General features: G+C 52.5%; 2 protein-coding genes across 2 annotated transcripts in view; one reads left to right on the top strand and one right to left on the bottom strand.

The window, feature by feature from the left end:
• Window positions 1-23,588, top strand: part of TBC1D24 (TBC1 domain family member 24) — a 253,197-nt gene that overhangs the window by 38,123 nt on the left and 191,486 nt on the right. The gene's annotated exons all lie outside the window — the stretch shown is intronic.
• ABCA3 (ATP binding cassette subfamily A member 3) overlaps window positions 1-23,588 on the bottom strand; it is a 60,846-nt gene that overhangs the window by 13,345 nt on the left and 23,913 nt on the right. The window contains exons 11-20 of the mRNA XM_050774164.1: window positions 17,906-18,079; window positions 14,375-14,556; window positions 10,756-10,899; window positions 10,152-10,281; window positions 9,258-9,412; window positions 8,880-9,035; window positions 8,462-8,672; window positions 6,568-6,718; window positions 3,005-3,103; window positions 607-793 (exon numbers count right to left, since the gene is read on the bottom strand). Of these exons, the coding sequence (XP_050630121.1) occupies window positions 607-793; window positions 3,005-3,103; window positions 6,568-6,718; window positions 8,462-8,672; window positions 8,880-9,035; window positions 9,258-9,412; window positions 10,152-10,281; window positions 10,756-10,899; window positions 14,375-14,556; window positions 17,906-18,079 (1,589 nt within the window). The remainder of the gene's footprint in view (window positions 1-606; window positions 794-3,004; window positions 3,104-6,567; window positions 6,719-8,461; window positions 8,673-8,879; window positions 9,036-9,257; window positions 9,413-10,151; window positions 10,282-10,755; window positions 10,900-14,374; window positions 14,557-17,905; window positions 18,080-23,588) is intronic.

Genomic DNA, 23,588 nt, shown 5'->3' with positions numbered 1-23,588 from the left:
TCCGGCCCAGATACAGTTTCATTGTCTCAGGACAGTAGAGGACCAGCTGCCATCCCCTGCCCTCCCCCTGCCTCAAGGAGACACCACCATGCAGGTCACAGGAAACAAATGGCTGAGCCTCCCCACCAGCCTGACTGCCTTGTTCTCCAGCTTCTTCCCTTCCTGGTCCTCCAAGGCAGAGAGTGTCAGGGCTTTGAGATCAGGCTGACCAGGGATCAGACTGAGCTCTGTCACTCTGTCACATTTGACTTTGGCTCAGGCCTCGGTTTCCCATCTGTGAACCAGGTGCAGCAACCCCCCTCCCCGTCGTTGGCTGCTGGAAAGCCTCCTCAACACAGAGCTGGGCACCCGGCAAGTTCCTGTTGAGCAGGGCGCTGGGCCTGAGGTAGAGCATGAGAAATTCCAGTTGCTCCATTCAGACGCTTCTCCCTGCTGACCCATGCAGTGTGAGCCGCTGCCCGCCCTCTGCCTGCCCTCTGCCCTGTGCGCTGACTCTCTCAGACCCTGTTTCCGCCCTCACAGCCTCTCCTCTGCATCGGCTCACATGAGGTGTTTGGGGGCTGTTCGCCCTTCCCCCGCTGCCTGCCCACGCGCCTGGGCACTCACCCCAGTGTTGAGCTTGACAGCGGTATGCTCCTCTTCGATGAGGGCTCCAATGCCGTCGGAGGGGTCCATGGCCCCACAGAGGCTGCTGTCCACAGCCCAGTCGCTGGCGCGCCTCTCGTGCTGGTACTGCAGGGCAGGCAGCTGGATGGCCTGGATGTCCATGCTGCTGTCTACCAGCTTCCCGACCCTGTGCCGACACACACGCGGACCCGTCAGGACCCAGCTCCCGGGGCGGGTGGAGGGAGGGGCTGTGTTGAGAGGCACTGAGGTGAGCAGTGTCGCCGCAGTCCTTGGCTTGCTCATGCACCTGCCTATGCGTTCCCTCACTCATCAGTGTCTCTGGCCACCATGCACAGCTAATTTTCGTATTTTTAGTAGAGAGAGGGTTTCACCATGTTGGCCTGGCTGGTCTCGAACTCCTGACCTCAAGTGATCCACCCACCTTGGCCTCTCAAAGTGCTGGGATTACAGGCATGAACCACCACGCCTGGCAGAGGAGGTGATTTTTTAATATTATGTGAATTACATCACACACACACACACACACACACACACACACACACACCCCTTCCTAGAACTCCCCACCAATTAGGAAACACCACTGAGGCTGCAGCAGGCAGGAGGCATCCCCCGGCTGGCTAAGCAACCTCATCAGGCCACCCTTGGAGCTGTGTGAGCCCTGCCCGCCCGCTTCCTGCTCCTGCGTGCAGGCCGCTGTGAGGCCTAGGTACCCGCTCCTCTGGCCCTTGCCAGAGCCCTTCTCCCTCACTGGAGAGAGGGCTGACTGACTGGAGTCGGAGCTGGCTGACTCCAGGCCAGCCCGTGGTTTCTTTTTCCTATGTTCACGCTTCCTTCCTTCAACCAGGATTCGCGGAAAGTCAGTGCTCGGTCCTGTGCGGGATACAGGTCAGTGGGCAGTCCGTCCTTCCCTCTGCCGCCTCGCCTGGCCTGGTTTCCCTGGGTCTGTTGCTGGACATGTGGTCCCCTGGACAGATGTCCCCAGAGCATGCACCACCATGTCCTACATGTATGATCACCTATTCTGTCGCCTCCTCTAGGTTGTGGGCTACCCAAGGAGGAAAACCTATCTCACGTTTTTTTCTTTTCATTTTGACACAGGGTTTTGCTCTGTCCCCCAGGCTGGAGTGCAGTGGTACAATCTCAGTTCACTGCAACCTCCACTTCTCAGGTTCAATTGATTCTCCTGCCTCAGCCTCCCAAGTAGCTGAGATTACAGGTGTGTGCCACCACGCCTGGCTAATTTTTGTAGTTTTAGTAGAGATGGTGGCTGGGCATGGTGGCTCATGCCTATAATCCCAGCACGGATCCTCAGGAGGGTCACCTGAGGTAGGGAGTTCCAGACTAGTGTGGCAAAACCCCATCTCTGCTAAAAATACAAAAAAACTAGCCGGGCGTAATGGCATGTGCCTGCAGTCCCAGCTACTGAGGCTGAGGCAGGAGAATCGCTTGAATCTGGGAGGTGGAGGTTGCAGTGAGCTGAGATTGCTCCACTGCACTCCAGCCTGGGCGACAGAGTGAGACACTGTCTCAAAAAAAAAAAAGAGAGAGAGAGATGGGGTTTCACCATGTTGACCAGGCTGGTCTCAAACTCCTGGGCTCAAGCGATCACCTGCCTCGGCCTCCCAAAGTGCTGGGATGACAGGCGTGAGCCACCGCGCCCAGCCCCCGTGCAGTTCTGAGAGTCTGGATGAGATAGTTCCCATCTTCATTAAGGACACAGGTATCCCCCAAGGATGATCTAAGCCCAAGAAAAGCTGGGCACGCCTCTGACACCGTGTGCTAGATGGTGGGTCTGGAAGGGACCCCAGGGCCATGCAGACCCCTCACGTGTGCTGCTGTTTCCCACGAACACTAGTGCTGCTGACAGTCACAGTCTGCACTTGGGGCTCTGACGGCAGCCACTGCCCTGCCCCATCCTGGGCTGTTCCTCCAGCCTCACGTGGGCATTCGGGATCATAACCGAGGTGACTGTTTATCACTGCACTTTTTAAAAAAGTCCTCGGCCGGGTGCAGTGACTCATGCCTGTAATCTCAGCACTTTGGGAGGCTGAGGCGGGCGGACTACTTGAGGTCAGGAGTTTGAGACCAGCCTGACCAACATGGAGAAAACCCATCTCTACTAAAAACACAAAATTCGCGGGGTGTAGTGGTGCATGCCTGTAATCCCAGCTACTCAGGAGACTGAGGCAGGAGAATCTCTTGAACCCAGGAGGCGGAGGTTGCAGTGAGCCGAGATCGCACCATTGCACTCCAGCCTGGGCAACAGAGTGTGACTCTATCTCAAAAAAAAAAAAAAGAAAGAAAGAAAAGAAAAAAAAGAAAATCCTCTGCAGCACTGAGCCCAGTCCTAGGTGGACGGAAACACACATTTACTGACCGAAGGAAGACTTCCTCCATGGTAGTGATGGATGCCCCAAAGCTGGCAATGCCCAGCTCTTTCTGCTTCTTCTCCAGTTTAGCAAAGAGACCTTCAAACCTGAAAAACAGACCCAGCATGATGAGTCACTTCTCGGTGACTTTCTAGATAATTTGTTCCTAAAGCATCACCCCCTCGGCCGGGCACAGTGGCTCACGCCTGTAACCCCAGCACTTTGGGACGCCAAGGCGGGCAGATCACCTGAGGTGACCATGAATTCGATACCAGCCTAGTCAACATGGTGAAACCTGTCTCTATTAAAAACATAAAAAATTAGTCATATGTGGGGGCAGGTGCCTGTAGTCCCAGCTACTCAGAAGGCAGAGGCAGCAGAATCAGTTGAACCCAGGTGGTGGAGGCTGCAGTGAGCTGAGATTGTGCCACTGCACTCCAGCCTGGGCGGCAGAGTGAAACTCTGTCTCAAAATAAATAAATAAATAAATAAATAAATAAATAAATAAATAAAATAAAGAGGCCAGGTGCAGCAGCTCACACCTGTAATCCTAGCACTTTGGGAAGCCGAGGTGGGTGAATTGCCTGAGCTCAGGAGTTCGAGACCAGCCTGAGCAACATGGTAAAACTGTCTCTACTAAAATACAAAAAACAAAACAAAACAAAACAAACAAAAAAACACTACCCAGTCATGGCGGCTTGTGCCTGTATTCCCAGCTACTTGGGAGGATGAGGCAGGAGAATTGCTTGAACCCGGGAGGTAGAGGTTGTGGTGAGCTGAGATCGCACCACTGGACTCTAGCCTGGGCAACAGACCACGACTCCATCTCCAAAAACTAAACTAAACTAAACTAAAATGAATCACCCCCCACTCCACCTCCCTGTAGAATGGAGGAGGGGCCACAGGAGGTTAACTCCTTGAAATGCCTTTTTTTTTCTTTTTTTTCTTGAGATGGAGTTTCGCTCTGTCGCCCGGGCTGGAGTGCAGTGGCGCGATCTCGGCTCACTGCAAGCTCCGCCTCCCGGGTTCACACCCGTCTCCTGCCTCAGCCTCCCGAGGAGCTGGGACTACAGGTGCCTGCCACCACGCCCGGCTAATTTTTTGTATTTTTAGTAGAGACGGGGTTTCACTGTGTTAGCCAAGATCGTCTTGATCTCCTGACCTTGTGATCCACCCGCCTCGACCTCCCAAAGTGCTGGGATTACAGGCGTGAGCCACCGTGCCCGACCATGTGGCTAATTTTTAATTTTTTTGTAGAGATGGGGTCTCACTATGTCGCCCAAGCTGGTCTCCTTCTCCTTCTGCCTTGGCTTCTGGAAGTGTTGGAATGACAGGCATGGTTGCTCATGCCTGGCTAAAAGTGAGGTTCATATGGTTTGATTCCCTGGTTTTCTTTCTTTTTTTTTGAGACAGAGTCTCGCTCTGTTTCCCAGGCTGGAGTGCAGGGGTGCAGCGGCGTGATCTTGGCTCAGCGCAACCTCTGCTCCTGGGTTCATGCCATTCTCCTGCCTTAGCCTCCTGAGTAGCTGGGATTACAGGCTCCCACCACCATGCCCGGCTAATTTTTGTATTTTTAGTAGAGACAGGGGTTCACCATGTTGGTCAGGCTAGTCTCCAACTCCTGAGCTCGTGATCCATCCGCCTTGGCCTCCCAAAGTGTTGGGATTACAGGCATGAGCCACTGCACACAGCTGGGAAACACTTTCTAAGAATAAAATTAATAGAAGAAATCACAAGAGAAAGGATGTTGCTACATTAAGTACAAAAGTTAGGCCAGGTGCAGTGGCTCACGCCTGTAATCCCAGAACTCTGGGAGGCTGAGGCGGAAGGATCACTTGAACCCAGGAGTTCAAGACCAGCTTGGGCAACATAACAAGACCCCATCTCTACAAAGAAATAAAAAAAGTAGCCGGACATGTTGATACACACCTGTAGTCCCAGCTACTTGGGAGGCTGAGGTGGGAAGATCACTTGAGCCCAGGAATTCAAGGCTGCAGTGAGTTATGATTGCGCCGCTGCACTCCAGCCTGGGTGACAGAGCAAGACCTTGTCTTTAAAATAAATGAATGTGGCCAGGCATGGTGACTCTTGCCTGAGATCTCAGCACTTTGGGAGGCCGAGGTGGGTGGATCACCTGAGGTTAGGAGTTTGAGACCAGCCTGGCCAACATGGTGAAACCCCATCTCTACTAAAAATACAAAAATTAGCCGGGCATGGTGGCGCACGCCTGTAGTCCCAAGCTACTTGGGAGGCTGAGGCAGGAGAATCGCTTGAACCTGGCAGGCGGAGGTTGCAGTGAGCCGAGATCGTGCCACTGCACTCCGGACTGGGCAGCAGAGTGAGGCTCCATCTCAAAACAAATAATAAATAAATAACAATAAAATAGGGCCGGGCGCGGTGGCTCACGCCTGTAATCCCAGCACTTTGGGAGGCTGAGGCGGGCGGATCACAAGGTCAGGAGATCGAGACCACGGTGAAACCCCGTCTCTACTAAAAATACAAAAAATTAGCCGGGCGCGGTGGCGGGCGCCTGTAGTCCCAGCTACTCAGGAGGCTGAGGCAGGAGAATGGCGTAAACCCAGGAGGCAGAGCTTGCAGTGAGCCGAGATCGCGCCACTGCACTCCAGCCTGGGCGACAGAGCGAGACTCCGTCTCAAAAAAAAAAAAAAAAAATGTAAAATGGAAAAAAAATCTGACGAAATCAAACAAACAACAAACTGGAGAAAAGTACAACCAACTGATATTATCCAGATAATATCCAGACTGATACTATCATAGAAAACTGGCTTCCCGGCCGGGCGCGGTGGCTCAAGCCTGTAATCCCAGCACTTTGGGAGGCCGAGACGGGCGGATCACGAGGTCAGGAGATCGAGACCATCCTGGCTAACACGGTGAAACCCCGTCTCTACTAAAAAATACAAAAAACTAGCCGGGCGAGGTGGCGGGCGCCCGTAGTCCCAGCTACTCGGGAGGCTGAGGCAGGAGAATGGCGTAAACCCGGGAGGCGGAGCTTGCAGTGAGCCGAGATCGCGCCACTGCACTCCAGCCTGGGTGACAGAGCCAGACTCCGTCTCAAAAAAAAAAAAAAAAAAAAAAAAAAAAAAGAAAACTGGCTTCCCTCCCCTTGCTGGTTCTGCCGTGTGTATGAGACAGTGATGAGCAGGTGCTAACATCTCCAGCTCTGACACTGAGACCAGATTCACCACCTGTGTACAAATACAGACTCTCAGTTTCACGAGTAGTTCTGAGTGCAGCTGCAGCCTGTGTTGAACCTGGTGACAGAAGGGGGAGTGTGAGCCCTGCATAAGCACTGAGCACCCGTTTGGTGAGTCAGATAGGTGCTTCTCCTTTTCAGGTCCTAATTACGTTTCTCCTTGCTAGGAGGCTTGGCACCTAGGACCCAGCCAAGCAGATTCGTCTGGGCTGATGGTGCCCAGGCTGAGGGTCTAAGAGTGCCGACTGGCCAGGCCAGAGAGGGGCAGAGCAGGTGCCTCTGAGCACCAAGCCCTCATGGCCCACGGGGATTCCATCTTGGATATATACCTGTGCGTGCCCTCCCTGGGAGGCGTACCTGTGTGTGCTCTCTCTGGGAAGGATGAAAGACAGCTCAGCCCCAGCGCTGCTCTCCAGCGTGGCATTAGGGACATGGTGGTGGACCAACTGGGAGATGCCTTCGGGGTTGCAGTGTGGCTCCTTCACCAGCGTCATGTGATAGCCGGCACCTGGAACACAGGGCCACGTGTGAGATCTTTGGCTGATCCCCCAGGTCTCTTCATGCCCACCCGGGGTCTCTGGGGCTCACACCAGGCAAGCTGGTGGGAAGGAGACCAGAGAACCGGAGGTGGGCAGCTGAAGCAGAATGAATGTATCTTGGAGCTCCCCGTGCTGTCCCGAGGATCTTGCCTGCTGCTCCTGCTGGGAAGAGCTACTGGGGATCTAGGGTGCTGAGCACTGTCAGGGCCACCTGCTGGAAGGTGGGGTCTCACCCTAACTGTACAAGCACCAGGGAAGGATATGAGCAGCAGCGACGAACCACGTGTGAGGGCTTCTCTCTTGTGGGGTTAACACTGACGGTTATGGTGCGGTTCTAGGAAGGGACTGTCAGCAGCAGCAGGAGCGAGAGCTACTGGCTGCAGGACCACACTGCACGGCACTATCATAGATGCATCTCACCTCTTCCCCAACGTCACCGTGCAGAAGATGGAGATGGAATTCCATGTCCTTTTTTTTTTTTTTGAGACAAGAGTCTCACTCTGTCACCCAGGCTGGAGTGCAGCCACACAATCTTGGCTCACTTTAACTTCCACCTCCTTGATTCAAGTGATTCTCCTGCCTTAGCCTCCCCATGTAGCTGGGATTACAGGCATGCACCGCCATACCTGGCTAGTTTTTTTTGTATTTTTAGTACAGACAGTAGTGACAGGTGTTGAGTGTTGTGTAAAACTTATCATCATGGTTCTGGAGTCATGTGTTACACTTTAAATGTGCACAGTATTCCCAGAAACAAAACTGAAGTTCTCTGGACCCTTACTTGTTACCTTCCTGGCTTCCTTTTGCTTCACAGGGCCATGTAGCTGTCTCTTGTTGGCCAGGCTGGTCTTGAACTCCTGACCTCAAGTGATCTGCCTGCCTTAGCCTCCCAAAGTGCTGGGATTACAGGCGGTGAGCCACCATGCCCGGCCCCATGTCCTCTTTAGAGACAAGGATGCCAGGCCCAGGAAGAGCAGTGGCTCTGCCAACTGGGCAGTGGGGCAGGAAGTGGCCAGTGGAACTCTCAGAGGCCGTGGTGGATGGTTCCATATCTCCGAAGGTCTGTTCTCCTCCCTCTTGGTAACAAAACCCTGGTATCTTGGCTGAGCACGTGGCTGCCAGGCCATCTCCTCCAGCCTGCTGCTGACCACATTGGGTTGCCACTCAGTCACTAGGGGGCAGAAGTGGGATGTGCACTTAGGGTTGGGCGGTGTCCTAAGGGGAAGAGGGCTCCTATGTCTTTGTTCCACCTCCTATCAGAATGTGGGGGACGCTGGCACACCTGGACCGTGCTGGACCAGGAGGTGACCTTGAAAGGGAAGCTGCAGTTGCACAGTCAGAGGCCTGGGCCCAGATCCTGTCAGCCGCTGGCCCTGGCCATGCTGTGAGCTGCTCTTACGAGGGAGCTGCCACGTTGGTGCGTGTGTCGGCCTCTCCAAGGGCAGTGCTGCTCCGTGGCACTGGGCTTGGCCTCTGTTTTTCTGGTCATGGCTGAACTACATCCTAACCAAATTGAGACTTTCAGCTCCGTTTCCTGCCTCTTCCCTCTCACAAGCCCCCCTGCCCGGTTGGGCTCTCCACCCAAAGGCAACAGACAGGAGGTCCAGAAAAGGCCACCCCTGCCTGATCTCAGGGCCCTTCATGTGGGTAGCAGCCATTCCCTCAGCACAGCAGCCAGGACACCGACCCCGTTGCGGGCTGGCCCCACCACTCACCATATTTCTGCTTGAGGAACAGTGAGGACCCGCAGCACTGCAGCTCCCCCTTGGCCATGATGGCGATGCGGTCTCCCAGCAGGTCAGCCTCGTCCATGAAGTGGGTGGTCAGTACAATGGTGCGGTCACTTTTCTGCTGTTGCAGAAGGTCCCAGATGGCCCTCCTGGAGATGGCGTCCATGCCCGAGGTGGGCTCGTCCAGTATCAGCACCTGGAGGCAGAGACACAGCCTCAAGACACTGGTAGAGCCACACCCCAGGCTGGCCCATCAAGGGGTTCGCAGAGTCAGCTTGAGTCCTCCAAAGATGGTGATGGCCTTGTCTGGGGAGTCAAGGGCCAAGGTGCCTGGGCCATGGTGGAAGGGCCAGCCCAGGTCGCGCAGGAGGGGAGCCCACTGCCTCCAGTCCCACCGCCGCACCTTGGAGCCTGCGATGAGGGCGATGCCAATGGAGAGCTTGCGCCTCATGCCCCCGCTCAGGAAGCGGCTCCGTGAGTTCCACTTGTCCTCCAGGCCGATGATGTGCAGCATCTGCTTGACTTCTTCAGGGCACTTCTGGCGCGACAAGCCCTTCAGCTGCAACGACAGGGGATGCAGGGAATGCAGGCTCCTGGCAGAAGGCTGACCCTGGCCAGAGAGTTTCTGGTGAGAGGAACCTCTCTCTGACGTGGCTGCACTCAGAACCCTGGCTCCTGTCCTTCTAGCTCCCCTCCTCCAGTTTAGCTTCTTGGAAGACTACCCCGGAAGCTCGAGCACATCAGTGGAAACACCCCAGGACACCCCTGGCCCCCAGCTCACCTGGGCATAGAAATAAAGGTGCTCTGCGACTGTCAAGTTGTCAAACAGGATGTCGTGCTGTGGGCACAGGCCCAGGCTCTTCCGGATCTGAACCATGTCCTGGGAAATTTCATACCCGCTGATGTATGCCCGTCCACTGGTGGGGGGAAAGAGACCTGGGGCCCAGCAGGAGACCCCACATTGAGCATGAAGATCCTGCTCGTCAGCACCTGGGGTAATGGCCCCTACCCCGTCTGTCTCCCCTAATTTCCTCTGAGGACCGTGCCCTTGAGAGGGCCGGGAACCCCGCTCCCACCGGGGTGGGCTTCAGCTGGGCCAGTGGGAAAAAGAAGCGGCATGGAAACAGCCCTGCCACCGGGACGCACAGCTGGTTAGCGAGGAGAAACCCACGTCACACACACACAGACGAGTCACCACAATCAGTCCCTGCCCCAGGTCCCAGCCTGTGCCACTGCCAGACACCTTGGTGCTTGGGGAAGACAGAATGAAATGCCAGCAGGGGGTGTGGTGCACAGGGGAGAGCTCTAAGAGGGGGGTTTGGTGACAGAATTAGCATGGGGTTGAGCTGCTCCTGTGTGGCCTGTTTTTACTGACCCCGTCAAGCTCGGGCATCCACCAACAGAGGCAGTGAGGAGGGCAGGGGTCCCTGGGGGTCCCCCGGCATGTCCTGGACAGAGGCGGTGAGGAGGGCAGGGGTCCCTGGGGGTCCCCCGGCATGTCCTGGACAGAGGCAGTAAGGAGGGAAGTCCCTGCATGTCCTGCGGCGCATCTCTTGCCGCTGTGGTTGGGGAAGGCCCGAAAGCCCCGTTGAGGGAATGAGGCGGGGCTTGCGCTGAGATGATGTTAAAGGGGGGCCTGCCGGTGGCAGGGGACGTGAGGCCATCCAGTCCTCACCTGTGAGCATGGAAAGGGTGGTGGTCTTCCCGGCGCCATTGTGGCCCAGCAGGACAGTGATCTGTCCCTCGTAAAGGTTCAGGTTCAGGTCTCTGACGGCCGCCCTGTCCTTGTTCCCCACCCTGAACACCTGCAGGAAAGGCAGAGGCTGCCCTGGGCTACCCACAGCCCCGAGGCCCATGGCCAAGGCCTCTCCTGCTCCCCTGCCCGAGCGTCTCAGAAGGCACCAAGCCTAGCGTCACCATCAGTGTGCAGAGGGGAGGGATGTTTCGGGCAGATGCTGCTCCTGGCTGCTCCCCTCTGGTCTCCCCCAGCCCCAACACGTCCCAGACACCCTCAGTGTCTCTGCAACCCTGCGAGGCCCATGAGGCCGAGGCACTGCTGGATGGCTGAGTCTGGCATTTCCTGAGAAGCTGGAGATGTGGTCTGTGCCCTGAGGAACTGGTTAGAGGGCAGCGGAGGGTTCCTGCCCTCTTTCAGGGCAGGAAGTGGCAAGGCTCAGAGGGAGTACATGGCGGGCCATGAGGTCTCACCCACCATGTTGGTAAGTCTTCCCCATGGTCCTAGCAGCCCCGACCCTCCCTGTCCCCACAGGAGGTGGCACCTTGGACAGGTGCTTGATCTTGATCCCAGCCACCAGGTCCTCTGGCTCAGCTTCAAAGTACTCGTTTCTGAGCTCTTTCTCAGGGTCACTGTCTTCTTCCTCCTTCCCTGCAACTGCCCTTGGCTTCCCACACCAATAGGAGGGCTGGGAGGGAAGCAGACAGCTGTCAGTTTGTTCTGTTTGTGATGAGCAAAGCAACAACCAGCAGACACACTAGATGCACACAGCCATGCACCCTCCGTCCCAGGCCTTCGCGACACTGCTGTGGAGAAGGCGCCACTCAGGGACAGCCCCAGAGCGCCCTGGGACTTGTTTCATCCCTGTGAAGGTTCTAAGCCTCAGTTTCCTAACCTGGTGAGTGGGTGTAACGGTTACACACAGGCTTGTGAAGATGAACTCAGATCCGATACAGGGGAAAGGGAATTTGTCAGCTATGAAATTTCATACAGAGAGAAGTTATCTAACGCTCCAGTCCAGAGGGATGTTGGGGCCAAAATGGAAAGGAAGCTGTGTCCCCATGCAAACCGGGCTGTTTCTTTGCTCAAGCCCCACGTGAGCTCATGACTGTAAGCAAGAGAAGCTGAAGGCGCCATGCTCCCTCTAGTACAAGGAAGCCTCTTCCCATCTTCTCTGTGGCCATCACAGAAACAGCTCAGTGCATGGGGTAAGAACACAGTCACACACTTCACACACTGCCCTCGAGGACAGCCTGGTGCCTACATGGATGCAGTTGGCACAGTGGTGCGGGCAGAGCACCAGGGAAGGTGGAAGCAGTGCCTTGGCAGGATCAGCGCCAGCGCAGCTGCAGGGCAGGGACTCGTTCACCCTCAGCTCCATGCCCAGTGCACTTCCAGCATCCGGAAGGGCGTACGGCACACACTGCACTCCACTGGTTCTCAGGGACACAGCTCTCATATGTAAAGTTATTTTAAAATCAGAATGCATCTTGGCTGGGTGCGGTGGCTCATGCCTGTAATCCCAGCACTTTGGGAGGCTGAGGCGGGTGGATCACCAGGTCTGGAGATCAAGACCATCCTGGCTAACACGGTGAAACCCCATCTCTACTAAAAATACAAAAAAATTAGCTGGGCGTGGTGGCGGGCGCCTGTAGTCCTAGCTACTCAGGAGGCTGAGGCAGGAGAATGGCGTGAACCCGGGAAGCAGAGCTTGCAGTGAGCCGAGATCGCGCCACTGCACTCCAGCCTGGGCAACAGAGTGAGACTCTGTCTCAAAAAAAAAAAAAAAAAAAAAAAAAAATCAGAATGCATCTTAAATCATAAAATGCCACAGTGTAACTGTGGCAGTTTTCTTTCTTGGTGATAGACAAAGTAACCATTACCTCTAATGATCAGTGTCATCTTACAGTTGATGAATTAAAATAGAGGACACTTGATAAATATTTGTGGAATCGAAAAATGAAACCAGAAATGGCCTTGGCCAGAGGTGGTGGCTCACGTCTATAGTCCCGGCACTTTGGGAGGCTGAGGAGGGTGCATTACCTGAGGTCAGGAGTTCAAGACCAGCCTGGCCAACATGGTGAAACCCCGTCTCTAATAAAAATACAAAAAAAAATAGCTTGGTGTGGTGTTGCACGCCTGTAATCCCAGCTACTCAGGAGGCTGAGGCAGGAGAATCACTTGAACCTGGGAGGTGGAGGGTGCAGTGAGCTGAGATCATGCCACTGCACTCTAGCCTGGGCAACAGAACTAGCCTCCGAATCAAAGAAAAAAAAAAATGACCTTAGGCCGGGCGCGGTGGCTCATGCCTGTAATCCCAGCACTGTGGGAGGCGGAGCTTACAGTGAGCCGAGATGGTGCCACTGCACTCCAGCATAGGGGACAGAGCGAGACTCCGTCTCAAAAAAAAAAAAAAAAAAAAAATGACCTTAACTAGCCATCGGTAGGGAATTAGTTAAGTATGTGGTGATGAGCTCACAGGATGGAATACTGTGTGTCACTATAAATGAAAGTACTTCTTAAAAAGGTATATACTTAGAGAGAAATATATTTATAAATATAACAACATTTATCAATATGTTTAGATAATTTAAAACTATATTTATAAATAGACAAATACGTATATGTATTTAAGATATCTGAGTTGTACTGTTAGGTTAAGAAAAGCAACTTTTAAGCATTTTTAACAATATGATTCTTTTTTTTTTTTTTTTGAGACAGGTTCTCATTTTGTCACCAAAGTTGGAGTGTGGTGAACACGGCTCACTGCAGCCTCCACCTCCTGGGCTCAAGTGATTCTTCTGCCTCAGCCTCCCAAGTAGTGGGGACCACAGGCATGTGCCACCTGGCTAATTTTTTTTATTTTTTATTTATTTTGTAGAGATGGGGGCTTCACTATGTTGCCCAGGCTGGTCTCTAACTCCTGGCCTCAAGTCATCCTTCCACCTCAGCCTCCCAAAGTGCTGGGATTACAGGGATGAGCAACTGTGTCCACCCCGATCCCACTGTTTTTTTTTTTTTTTTTTTTTTGAGACGGAGTCTCACGCTCTTGCCCAGGCTGGAGTGCAGTGGCGCGATCTCGGCTCACTGCAAGCTCCGCCTCCTGGGTTCCCGCCATTCTCCTGCCTCAGCCTCCTGAGTAGCTGGGACTACAGGCGCCCGCCACCGCGCCCGGCTAATTTTTTGTATTTTTAGTAGAGACGGGGTTTCACTGTGGTCTCGATCTCCTGACCTTGTGATCCGCCCGCCTCGGCCTCCCAAAGTGCTGGGATTACAGGCTTGAGCCACCGCGCCCGGCCTTTTTTTTTTTTTTTTGAGACGGAGTCTCGCTCTGTCGCCCAGGTTGGAGTGTAATGGTGCGGTCTCAGCTCACTGCAACCTCTGCCTCCCGGGTTCAAGCAATTCTACCTGCCTCAGCCTCCTGAGTAGCTGGGGTTACAGACGCCTGCCACCACACCCAGCTAATTTTTTTTTTTTTTTGTATTTCTTTAGTAGAAACGGGGTTTCGCCATGTTGGCCAGGCTGGTCTCAAACTTCTGACCTCAGGTGATCCGCCTGTCTTGGCCTCCCAAAGTGCTGGGATTACAGGCGTGAGCCACCACACCAGGCCTCCAATCACATTTTTATAAAACAAATGAAGCTATGCTATATGTCCATCCATATGTGCTCTATGACAGTAAGTGAAGAGAAGGAAACTCGGCAAAGTACATACCAAATGTCAACAGTGTTCATCTCACCAGTAGGACTGAGCTACAGATTCCAGGAATGCGATCATTTTTATAAGAAGCCAGATTTTGTAGGCAGAAAGCACAATCAGATACTTTTTACGAGAAAAGAGGCAGGAGTTGAGGAGGCAGGTGGGCAGCAGAGGCTGTGTGCGTGGGTCTTGCAGAGAGGGGGCCAGAGCAGCCCTTTTTTTGCACCCCTGTGTCAGGCTCTGGAGCAGAAGGATTTCTCTTGGGCATGGTGGGTCTTTACCTCTCTGTGAACTAGTCCCAAGGGCCCTCGGGGACACGCCACTCCCTGTGCACAGGGCAGGGTTCTGTGTCCCAGCCCCACGCAGGCGCTGCATGCTGGGGACTTGGAGGGGTCCCTGAGCAGGCACTGGGGACACCTCTGCACTCACAGAGGCGGCAGATCAGGAGCCGCGCATCAGAACTCACTAGGATGAAGAAGTACCAGGGCTGAGGCACGCCGAACTGCCCTGGGAAGACAGCCTCCATGTACCAGGTCACCAGGCCATAAAGCACAGAGTCCAGCAGCAGCATCCCCAGCACCTGCCCGAAGCAGAAGTCGTCGTCCACGTTGACGGGACTCAGGAGGTCTCGCCACTGGATGCCCATGCCTGGAAGACACACCAGGAAAGTGGCCTGAAAGCCAGCAGGCTGGGGGCCCAGGGACCCTGAAGCCCCTGGTGGCACGCGTGTGCACGTGTGACCTTGCACGGTCACTGCTTGGTCGGCATGCCTTTTCCCTTCCTGGTTTTATAACAAGTTGGACAGCTTTCTTCAAGTCTGGAAGATAAATGCAGATTACAAAATCATTAAGTCACAGACTAGCAACAGCTCATTCACTGACTAGAAGGGCCTGCAATTAATCTGTGACATATATGCACATATGTACACACATACATATGCACCCACATCTATGATTTCGCTAAGGCCAATGTGGGTCAATGTGCATTTAGCATAAATCTTTTTTTTTTTTTTGAGATGGAGTCTTGCTCTGTCGCCTAGGCTGGAGTGCAGTAGTGTGACCTTGGCCCACTGCAACCTCTGCCTCCGCGGTTCAAATGATTCTCCTGCCTCAGCCTTCAGAGTAGCTGGGATTACAGGAGCATGACACCACACCTGGTTAATTTTTTTTTTTTTAGATGGAGTCTCACTCTGTTGCCAGGCTGGAGTGCAGTGGCACGATCTCGGCTCGCTGCAACCTCCTCCTCCCGTGTTCAAGTGGTTCTCCTGCCTTAGCCTCCCGAGTAGCTGGGACTACAGGAGCACGCCACCACGTCCAGCTAATTTCTGTATTTTTAGTAGAGATGGAGTTTCGCCATGTTGGTCAGGATGGTCTCGATCTCTTGACCCCATCATCCGCCTGCCTCGGCCTCCCAAAGTGCTGGGATTACAGGCGTGAGACACCATGCCCCACCAATTTTTGTATTTTTAGTAGAGACAGGGTTTCGCCATGTTGGCCAGGCTGGTCTTGGACTCCTGACCTTGAGTAATCTACCCACCTTGGCCTCCCAAAGTGCTGGGATTACAGGTGTGAGCCACCCCATCCAGCCTAGTATTACTCTTTTTTCACATTTTAATTTTGTAGTGACGGGGTCTTGCTATGTTGTCCAGGCTGGTCTCAAACTCCTGCCTCAAATTCCTTCTTCCTGCCTTGGCCGTAAGTCTTTTTTAATCACAGAAATATTTCAAACATGTGTAAAGCTCTCTTTAATGGAGCTCATGTTTCTCATCTTCTCTCTGGTTTGCCAACATTGCAGTCCTGACAGCGCTGGGGATCTGTGTATCCAAACACCTTCTGTTTGGCCAAGGACCCCGAAGAAAATAATGCTCTCCAGCCTTGGTGAATTTGCACTTTCAAACAACCAGAGATTTGTCTGTTTTAAGAAAATTCACTCTAGCTGGGTGTGGTGGCTCACATCTGTAATCCTAGCACGTTAGGAGGCTGACACAGGAGGACTACTTGAGGCCAGGAGTTTGAGACCAGCCTAGGCAACACAGACAAATTAGCCAGGTATGGTGGTACGTGCTTGTGGTCCCAGCTACTCAGGAGGCTGAGGTGGGAGGATCACTTGAGTCTGGAAAGTCGAGGCTACAGTGAGCTATTATCATGCTACTGCACTCCAGCCTGGGCAATGGAGTAAGACCCTGTGTCTAAAAAAAAATTGTTAAAAAGAAAGCAAAAGAACAAAGTCTACATTTTATCAACACACTAGGAAACGTGGAAACACAGATAATGTAAAAGCTAAAGTGTCAGAAGACACTGCCGACTGCAAAGAATCGTTCTAATGAAAGACAAAGCAACACTGGACACTCCCACCTCCTTCCACAGACCCAGACCTTTGCAAGCTGCAGCTAGGAACTGCATGGTGCCATGGCTTGACTGGGCCCCCCAAATTCATGTGTTGGAGACTTGACCCCCAATGCAGCAATGTTGGGAGGGGGCCTAACTGGAGGGTCTCAGGCCAGGTTTGGTGCCCATGGCGGGCCTTGCAGAATGAGAGCCCATAGGCCAAAGGCCGACCAACGAAGTGTTTTACTTAATTAATTTCATAAAAATTAAGAAAAAAAGTGAGTCGTGATGGTGCCATTGCACTCCAGGCTGGGTGACACAGTGAGACCCTGTCTCAAAAAACAAAAAAGAAAAGAAAAAAAATGCTGTCATTTATCACTTGTTTCTCTCTCAGGCGTCTCTGCTGCCATCACTAGTCAATGCAGAAGGCACTGGGAAGATGCTAATTCTACCCTTTACTAAGAGCAGTGGTTCATCAGAAGCCCTCAAAACCAGCCAGCCTCAGTGGCTCACACCTGTAATCTTAGCACTTTGGGAGGCCAAGGGCAGGTCACGAGGTCAAGAGTTCAAGACGAGCCTGGCCAACATGGCAAAACCCCTCTGCTAAAAATACAAAAAAATTAGACGGGCATGGTGGTGCATGCTTGTGATCCCAGGTACTTGGGAGGCTGAGGTGGGAGGATCACTTGAGCCCACAGGCAGAGGTTGCGGTGAGCCAAGATCACATCAGTGCCCTCCAACCTGGGAAACAGAGTGAGATTCTGTCAAAAAAAAAAAAAAAAAAAAGTCCTTAAAACCCTAGACTCTGAGATCTCTGATGTAGTAATTTTTTTTTTTTTTTTTTGGGATGGAGTCTGTCGCCCAGGCTGGAGTGCAGTGGCATGATCTCAGCTCACTGCAAGCTCCGCCTCCTGGGTTCATGCCATTCTCCTGTCTCAGCCTCCCAAGTAGCTGGGACTACAGGCACCCGCCACCATGCCCAGCTAATTTTTTGTGTTTTTAGTATAGACAGGGTTTCACCGTGTTAGCCAGGATGGTCTCGATCTCCTGACCTCATGATCTGCCCACCTCGGCCTCCCAAAGTGCTGGGATTACAGCCATGAGCCACTGTGCCCAGCCTCTCTGATATAATCATTTTGAATGTCTCAGGAAGCTGGAAGAGGCCAGATGTGGTGGCTCACACCTGTAATCCTGGCTATTCAGGAGGCTGAGGCAGGAGGATTGCTTGAGGTCAGGAGTTTGAAACCAGGCTGAGAAACATAGTTAGACCCCATCTCTATAAAATATTTAAAATTAAAAAAAAAAAAAATGAAAGCTCAAAGAGGCTCAGGTCATTGAGTTAGATCCCAGCATCAGTCAGATATGTGTGTGATGCCAGCACTGCTGGATGTTCCAACCCTCTTGTCCTCCGAGCTTTGGGTTTCTTCGGCCCACTGCCCTGTGGCTCCCATCACCTGTGGCTGTGCCATGCAGCTGAGCTTCCCTCGCCCGGGGCCGTGCCCAGCTACCCAGCCCACACTCAGCACTGTCTGCGGATGCTGCTGCCTTCAGCGGTCCCAACAGCCTACCAACCGTCCCAGGTGGAGCCTTGCTGTTGGCGGCACTTGTGTCTGGGTGCTCTCGAAGGTTACTGATTCGGAAAGAACAGGCTGGGCAAGGCAAACACTCACCTTTCGCCTCAAATTTCCCGATGAGCTGGGCTCCCATTGCCATGGCAACGTTGGACAGGAGGCAGGAGCAGAGCTTCTGGCTCAGAGTCATCCAGTTGTACCGAGGGGCCACGAAGAAGTAGGGGATGTAGGTGAAGAAGTAGAGAAAACCGCCGAAGGCTGCTGCCATGTTGGCTGCAGGTGTTGGAAGACCCGGGGGGCATGAGCGTCAGTGCCCTCAGAAGGGGCTTGGGCTCCCGGGGGTACAGGGAAGCCCCTCCTCCTGGGGCCGAGCCACCCAACCTGCTCCCGGCACCTGCCGTCCACACGAGACACAAGCCCCGGCACGGGTGGGGACATCAGGCGTGGCCAGCAGCCTCTTCTCCAAGTGGTGCCCCCATCCCAGGGACCCCCACACCAACAGCTCCAGCCCCTCCTCTGCCTCCCATCCAGCTGCCTCCCTGACACCGCACACCTGACGTGGTTGATCCCAAGCCCCTGATTCCCGCCTAAGCCCCATTTCTGCCTGGGCTGCCGGATCTCTCTCTTTCGTTCATTCATTCATTCGTCAGATACGTGCTGAGCACCCACTCTTTTCCAGGCACGAGGGAGGCAGCCCCACATAAAACAGAGAAAACCCCTCCCCTCCCATGCCTGGAATCTAGCGGGGAGACAGAGAGCAAGGTGTGCTGGATGGAGACACATGCTGGATGCAGCAAGGAGGCGCAGGATGGGAGAAGAGGCTCCCGAGAGCCAGAAAGGCTTCGAGGAGGTGACGTGTGAGAAGGACCCGGAAGACGTGAGTGAGTGGATTACTGAGAGCGGAGAGATGGGCATGCTTTCTGTCCATGCCAGCAGTGCTCAAACTCTTTGGTTTTCTTTCTTTTTTTTTTTCCTTTTGAGATTGAATTTCCCTCTGTCACCTAGGCTGGAGTACAGTGGGGCTCACTGTAGCCTCTACCTCCTGGGCCCGAGGTCCTCCCACCTCCAGCTAGGGAGAGTAGCTGGGACCAACAGGCATGCAGTACCATGCCTAGCTAATTTTTAAATTTTTTTTTATAGAGATGGGTCTCCCTATTTTGTCAGGGCTAGTCTAATGCTCCTAGGCCCAAGGGATCCTCCCGCCTCGGCCTCCCAAAGTGTTGGGATTACACGTCTGAGCCACCGTTCCTGGCCATCAAAATCTTTGGTCTTAAGACCCTTTTTTATCCTTAAAAATTATTAAGGAGGCTGGGCGCAGTGGCTCATGCCTGTAATCCCAGCACTTTGGGAGGCTGAGGCTGGTGGATCACGAGGTCAGGAGATCGAGACCATCCTGGCAAACACAGTGAAACCCTGTCTCTACTGAAAATACAAAAAAATTAGCCAGGCGTGGTGGCGGGCGCCTGTAGTCCCAGCTTCTAGGGAGGCTGAGGCAGGAGAATGGCGTTAACCGGGGAGGTGGCGGAGCTTGCAATGACCGGAGATCGCACCACTGCACTCCAGCCTGGGCGACAAAGCGAGACTCCAGCCTGGGCGACAGAGTGAGACTCTGTCAGAAAAAAAAAAAAAAGAAGAAGAAGAAGAAAGGGGGTTGTTATAGTTAAAAAGAAAAAGAAATTAAGAAGCCAGGCATGGTGGCTCAAGCCTATAATCCCAGCACTCTGGGAGACGGAGGTGGGAGGATCACTTGAGGTCAGGAGTTTGAGACCAGCCTGGACAACATGGCAAAACCCAGTTTCTACTAAAAATACAAAAATTAGCCAGGCATGGTGGCAGGAGCCTGTAATCCCAGCTATTTGGGAGGCTGAGGCAGGAGAATCGCTTGAATCCGGGAGGCGGAGGTTGCAGTGAGCCAATTGTGCCACTATACTCAGCCTGGGCAACAGAGCGACACTCCGTCTCAAAACAAAAAGAAAAAAAAAGTACTTAAGAGATGTGAAAGACTGAGAGATACCTCCTCACACCCATTAGGATGGTGACTATAAAAAACAATCAATCAGAAAACAACAGGTGTTCAGGAGGATGCAGGAGACTGGCAACCTGTGCACTGCTGGTGGGAATACGAAGAGGTACAGACAGTGCAGGAAAGACAGTCTGGCAGTTTCTCAAAAGTTAAACACGGAATTGCCATAGGATTCAGCAACTTCACTTCTGGGTTTACACCCAAAGAATTAAAAGCAGGGACCCGTGTCCAGCACAGCACACTCATAACAGCCACAAAGTAGGGGCACCCAAGAGTCCGTCGACAGATGAACAAGTAAACAAAATGTGGCCCATCTATACTATGGAATATCATCTAGTCTTGAAAAGGAGGGGAATTCAGGCTTCAACACAGAGGAACCTTGGGGATGCTATGCTCAGTGAAATAAGCCAGGCACAGCATATAAACACTGTACGATTCCTCTTACATGAAGTCCCTAGAGTCATCAAACTCATAGGGACAGGAAGTAGGAGGCTGGTTTCCAGGGAATGCGGGCAGGGGAGTCAGTGTTTCACAGGGACTGAGTTTCAGTCGGGAAACATGAAAACTATTCTGAAGGTGGACATGGGGGTGGCTGCACAACGACGTGAATACTTAAATCGGCCACAGTGGTAATTTTTTCTTTTTTTTTGAGACCAAGTTTTGCTCTTGTTGCCCAGGCTGGAGTGCAGTGGCGTGATCTTGGCTCACCACAACCTCTGCCTCCCGGGTTCAAGCGATTCTCCCGCCTCAGCCTCCCGAGTAGCTGGGATTACAGGCATGGGGCACCATGCCCGGCTAATATTGTATTTTTAGTAGAGACTGGGTTTCTCCATGTTGGTCAGGCTGGTCTCGAACTTCCAACCTCAGATGATCTGCCCACCTTGGCCTCCCAAAGTGCTGGGATTAAAGGCGTGAAGCACCACGCCCAGCCTTTTTTTTTTTTTTTTTCCTTTTCTTTTCTTTTTTTTTTTTCTTCAGATGGAGTCTTGCTCTGTTGCCAGGCTGGAGTGCAGTGGCACAATCTCGGCTCACTGCAACCTCCGCCTCCTGGGTTCAAGCAATTCTCCTGCCTCAGCCTCCCGAGTAGCTGGGACTACAGGTGCCCGCCATTACAATCATGCCCGGCTAATTTTTGCATTTTTTTTTTTTTTTTTGGAGAGATGAGGTTTCACCATGGTGGCCAGGATGGTCTCGATCTTCTGACCTCATGATTCACCCGCCTCAGCCTCTCAAAGTGCTGGGATTACAGGCGTGAGACGGCGTCCGGCCATAAATTGTATGGATTTTACACACACACACACACACACATACACAGAGCAGTCTGATGAGATACTACCAGAAATCTCATTGAAATTCTAACCAAAGACACATGAGCCCTCAGATCGAAATGTTCATAAAGAAAAATCACACCTAGACTTTCAGCAAACTTCCCACCAACAATGAGTATCAGATGGCAATAAGATAACATTATAAAATTGCCAAGGGAGAGTACCTATCTGTGGAGAATTTCACAGGCAGCTAAAATACTATACAGGAGTGAGGGCAAAATAAAGACACCTTTGGACGTACAAAGTGAAAAGCATCGACCACTCACCAATACCTACTAGAAGAACTACTCAAAGATGTGCTTCGACACAGAGAAGAGTGACTCTAAAGAGGCTGGGTACACGAAAATCACATGCACATCAAATATGTTGGTAAAGCACAGGAATGGCACATAGGAAACAACTGTTTATGATTTTTTTTTTTTTTTTGAGATAGGGTCCCTCTCATTACCCAAGCTGGAATGCAGTGTTACAAACTCAGCTCACTTCAACATCTGCCTCCTGGGCTTAGGCAATCCTCCCATCTCAGCCTCTCAAGTAGCTAGGACCACAGGGCTGTGCCACCACACCTGGCTAATTTTTATTTTATTTATTTATTTATTTATTTATTTATTTATTTATTTGAGACGGAGTCTCGCTGTCGCCCAGGCTGGAGTGCAGTGGCGCGATCTCGGCTCACTGCAAGCTCCACCTCCCGGGCTCACGCCATTCTCCTGCCTCAGCCTCCCAAGTAGCTGGGACTATAGGCGCCGCCACCATGCCTGGCTAATTTTTTGTATTTTTAGTAGAGATGGGGTTTCACTGTGTTAGCCAGGATGGTCTCCATTTCCTGACCTCATGATCCGCCCTCCTTGGCCTCCCAAAGTGCTGGGATTACAGGCGTGAGCCACTGCGCCTGGTCACCTGGCTAATTTTTAAACTTTTTTTTTAGAGGGTTTTTCCATGTTGCCTAGGCTGGTCTTAAACTCCTGGGCTCAAGTGATCCTCCTGCCTTGGCCTTCTAAAGTGCTGGGATTACAGGTGTGAGCTACCATCCCTGGTCACTTAGGTTTTCTTAAATGATAAAACAAACTAGACAACAATAAAAGTTAGGAGGTCAGGCATGTTGGCTCACACCTGTAATCCCAATGCTTTGAGAGGCTGAGGTAGGAGGATCACTTGAGATCAGGAGTTCCAGACCAGCCTGGGAAACATGGTGAGAACTCATCTCTTAAAAAAAAAAAAAAAAAGCTGGCCGGGCACGGTGGCTCAAGCCTGTAATCCCAGCACTTTGGGAGGCCGAGACGGGCGGATCACAAGGTCAGGAGATCGAGACCATCCTGACTAACACGGTGAAACCCTGTCTCTACTAAAAAATACAAAAAACTAGCCGGGCGAGGTGGCGGGCGCCTATAGTCCCAGCTACTCGGGAGGCTGAGGCAGGAGAATGGCGTGAACCCGGGGGGCGGAGCTTGCAGTGAGCTGAGATCCAGCCACTGCACTCCAGCCTGGGTGACAGAGCGAGACTCCGTCTCAAAAAAAAAAAAAAAAAAAAAAAAAAAGCTAGGTGTGGTGGCACGTACTGGTGGTCCGAGCTACTCAGAAGGCTGAGGCCGGAAGACAGCTTGAGCCCAGCAGTTCAAGGCTGCAGTGAGCTGTGTCTGTGCCACTGCACTCCAGCCTGGGCAACAGAGTAAGAGGCAATCTCAAAAAAAAAAAAAAAAAAAAGGGCCAAGCGCAGTGGCTCAACCTGTAATCCCAGCACTTTGGGAGGCCAAGGAGGGTGGATCACTTGAGGTCAGGAGTTCAAGACCAGCCTGGACAACATGGTGAAACTCCGTCTCTACTAAAAACGCAAAAAAAAAAGAAAAAAAAAATTTGCCAGTCGTGGCGGCGTGTGCCTGTAATCCCAGCTACTCAGAAGGCTGAGACACAGGAATCACTTCAACCCCAGAGGCAGAGATTGCAGTGAGCTGAGATCACACTACTGTACTCCAGACTGAGCAACGGAGCAACACTGTCTCAACTTAAAAAAAAAAAAAAAAAAAAAAAAGGGAACCTCTAATAAGTACTTACAGTGGTGGTGAGGTTGGAGTTTTATCTGGGAGGAGGCTGGGCGTACTGAATAACTTCACTTTTTGGAATTTTAGAGGTAAGTAATTAAGTGAAACATTAAAGGCGATCACTAAAGAAAGAGAAACACAACTTATAACCTCTGAACCATCCGAGGTAAAAGGCACGAGAGGAGACTTTATCAGCCCAACAGAAGGCAGGAAAGGAAAAGAAAGCAGCAAAGGAGAACGATAACAAAGTGAACACACACAATCCAGACACGAGAAACTACCTTCAGCGTAACTGTCACCGCAAGGCTCTGCGCACAGCTGGGCTCACTGTCCTCACTTTCGGCTCACAGTCCCTTTGGGCAGCTAGACAGCACTCGGCATGGCCGGCCACA

This window comes from Macaca thibetana, chromosome 20 (assembly GCF_024542745.1).
Source record: "Macaca thibetana thibetana isolate TM-01 chromosome 20, ASM2454274v1, whole genome shotgun sequence".
In the NCBI taxonomy this organism is placed as follows: Eukaryota; Metazoa; Chordata; class Mammalia; order Primates; family Cercopithecidae; genus Macaca; species Macaca thibetana.
This window is presented reverse-complemented; position numbering and strand designations above follow the sequence as displayed.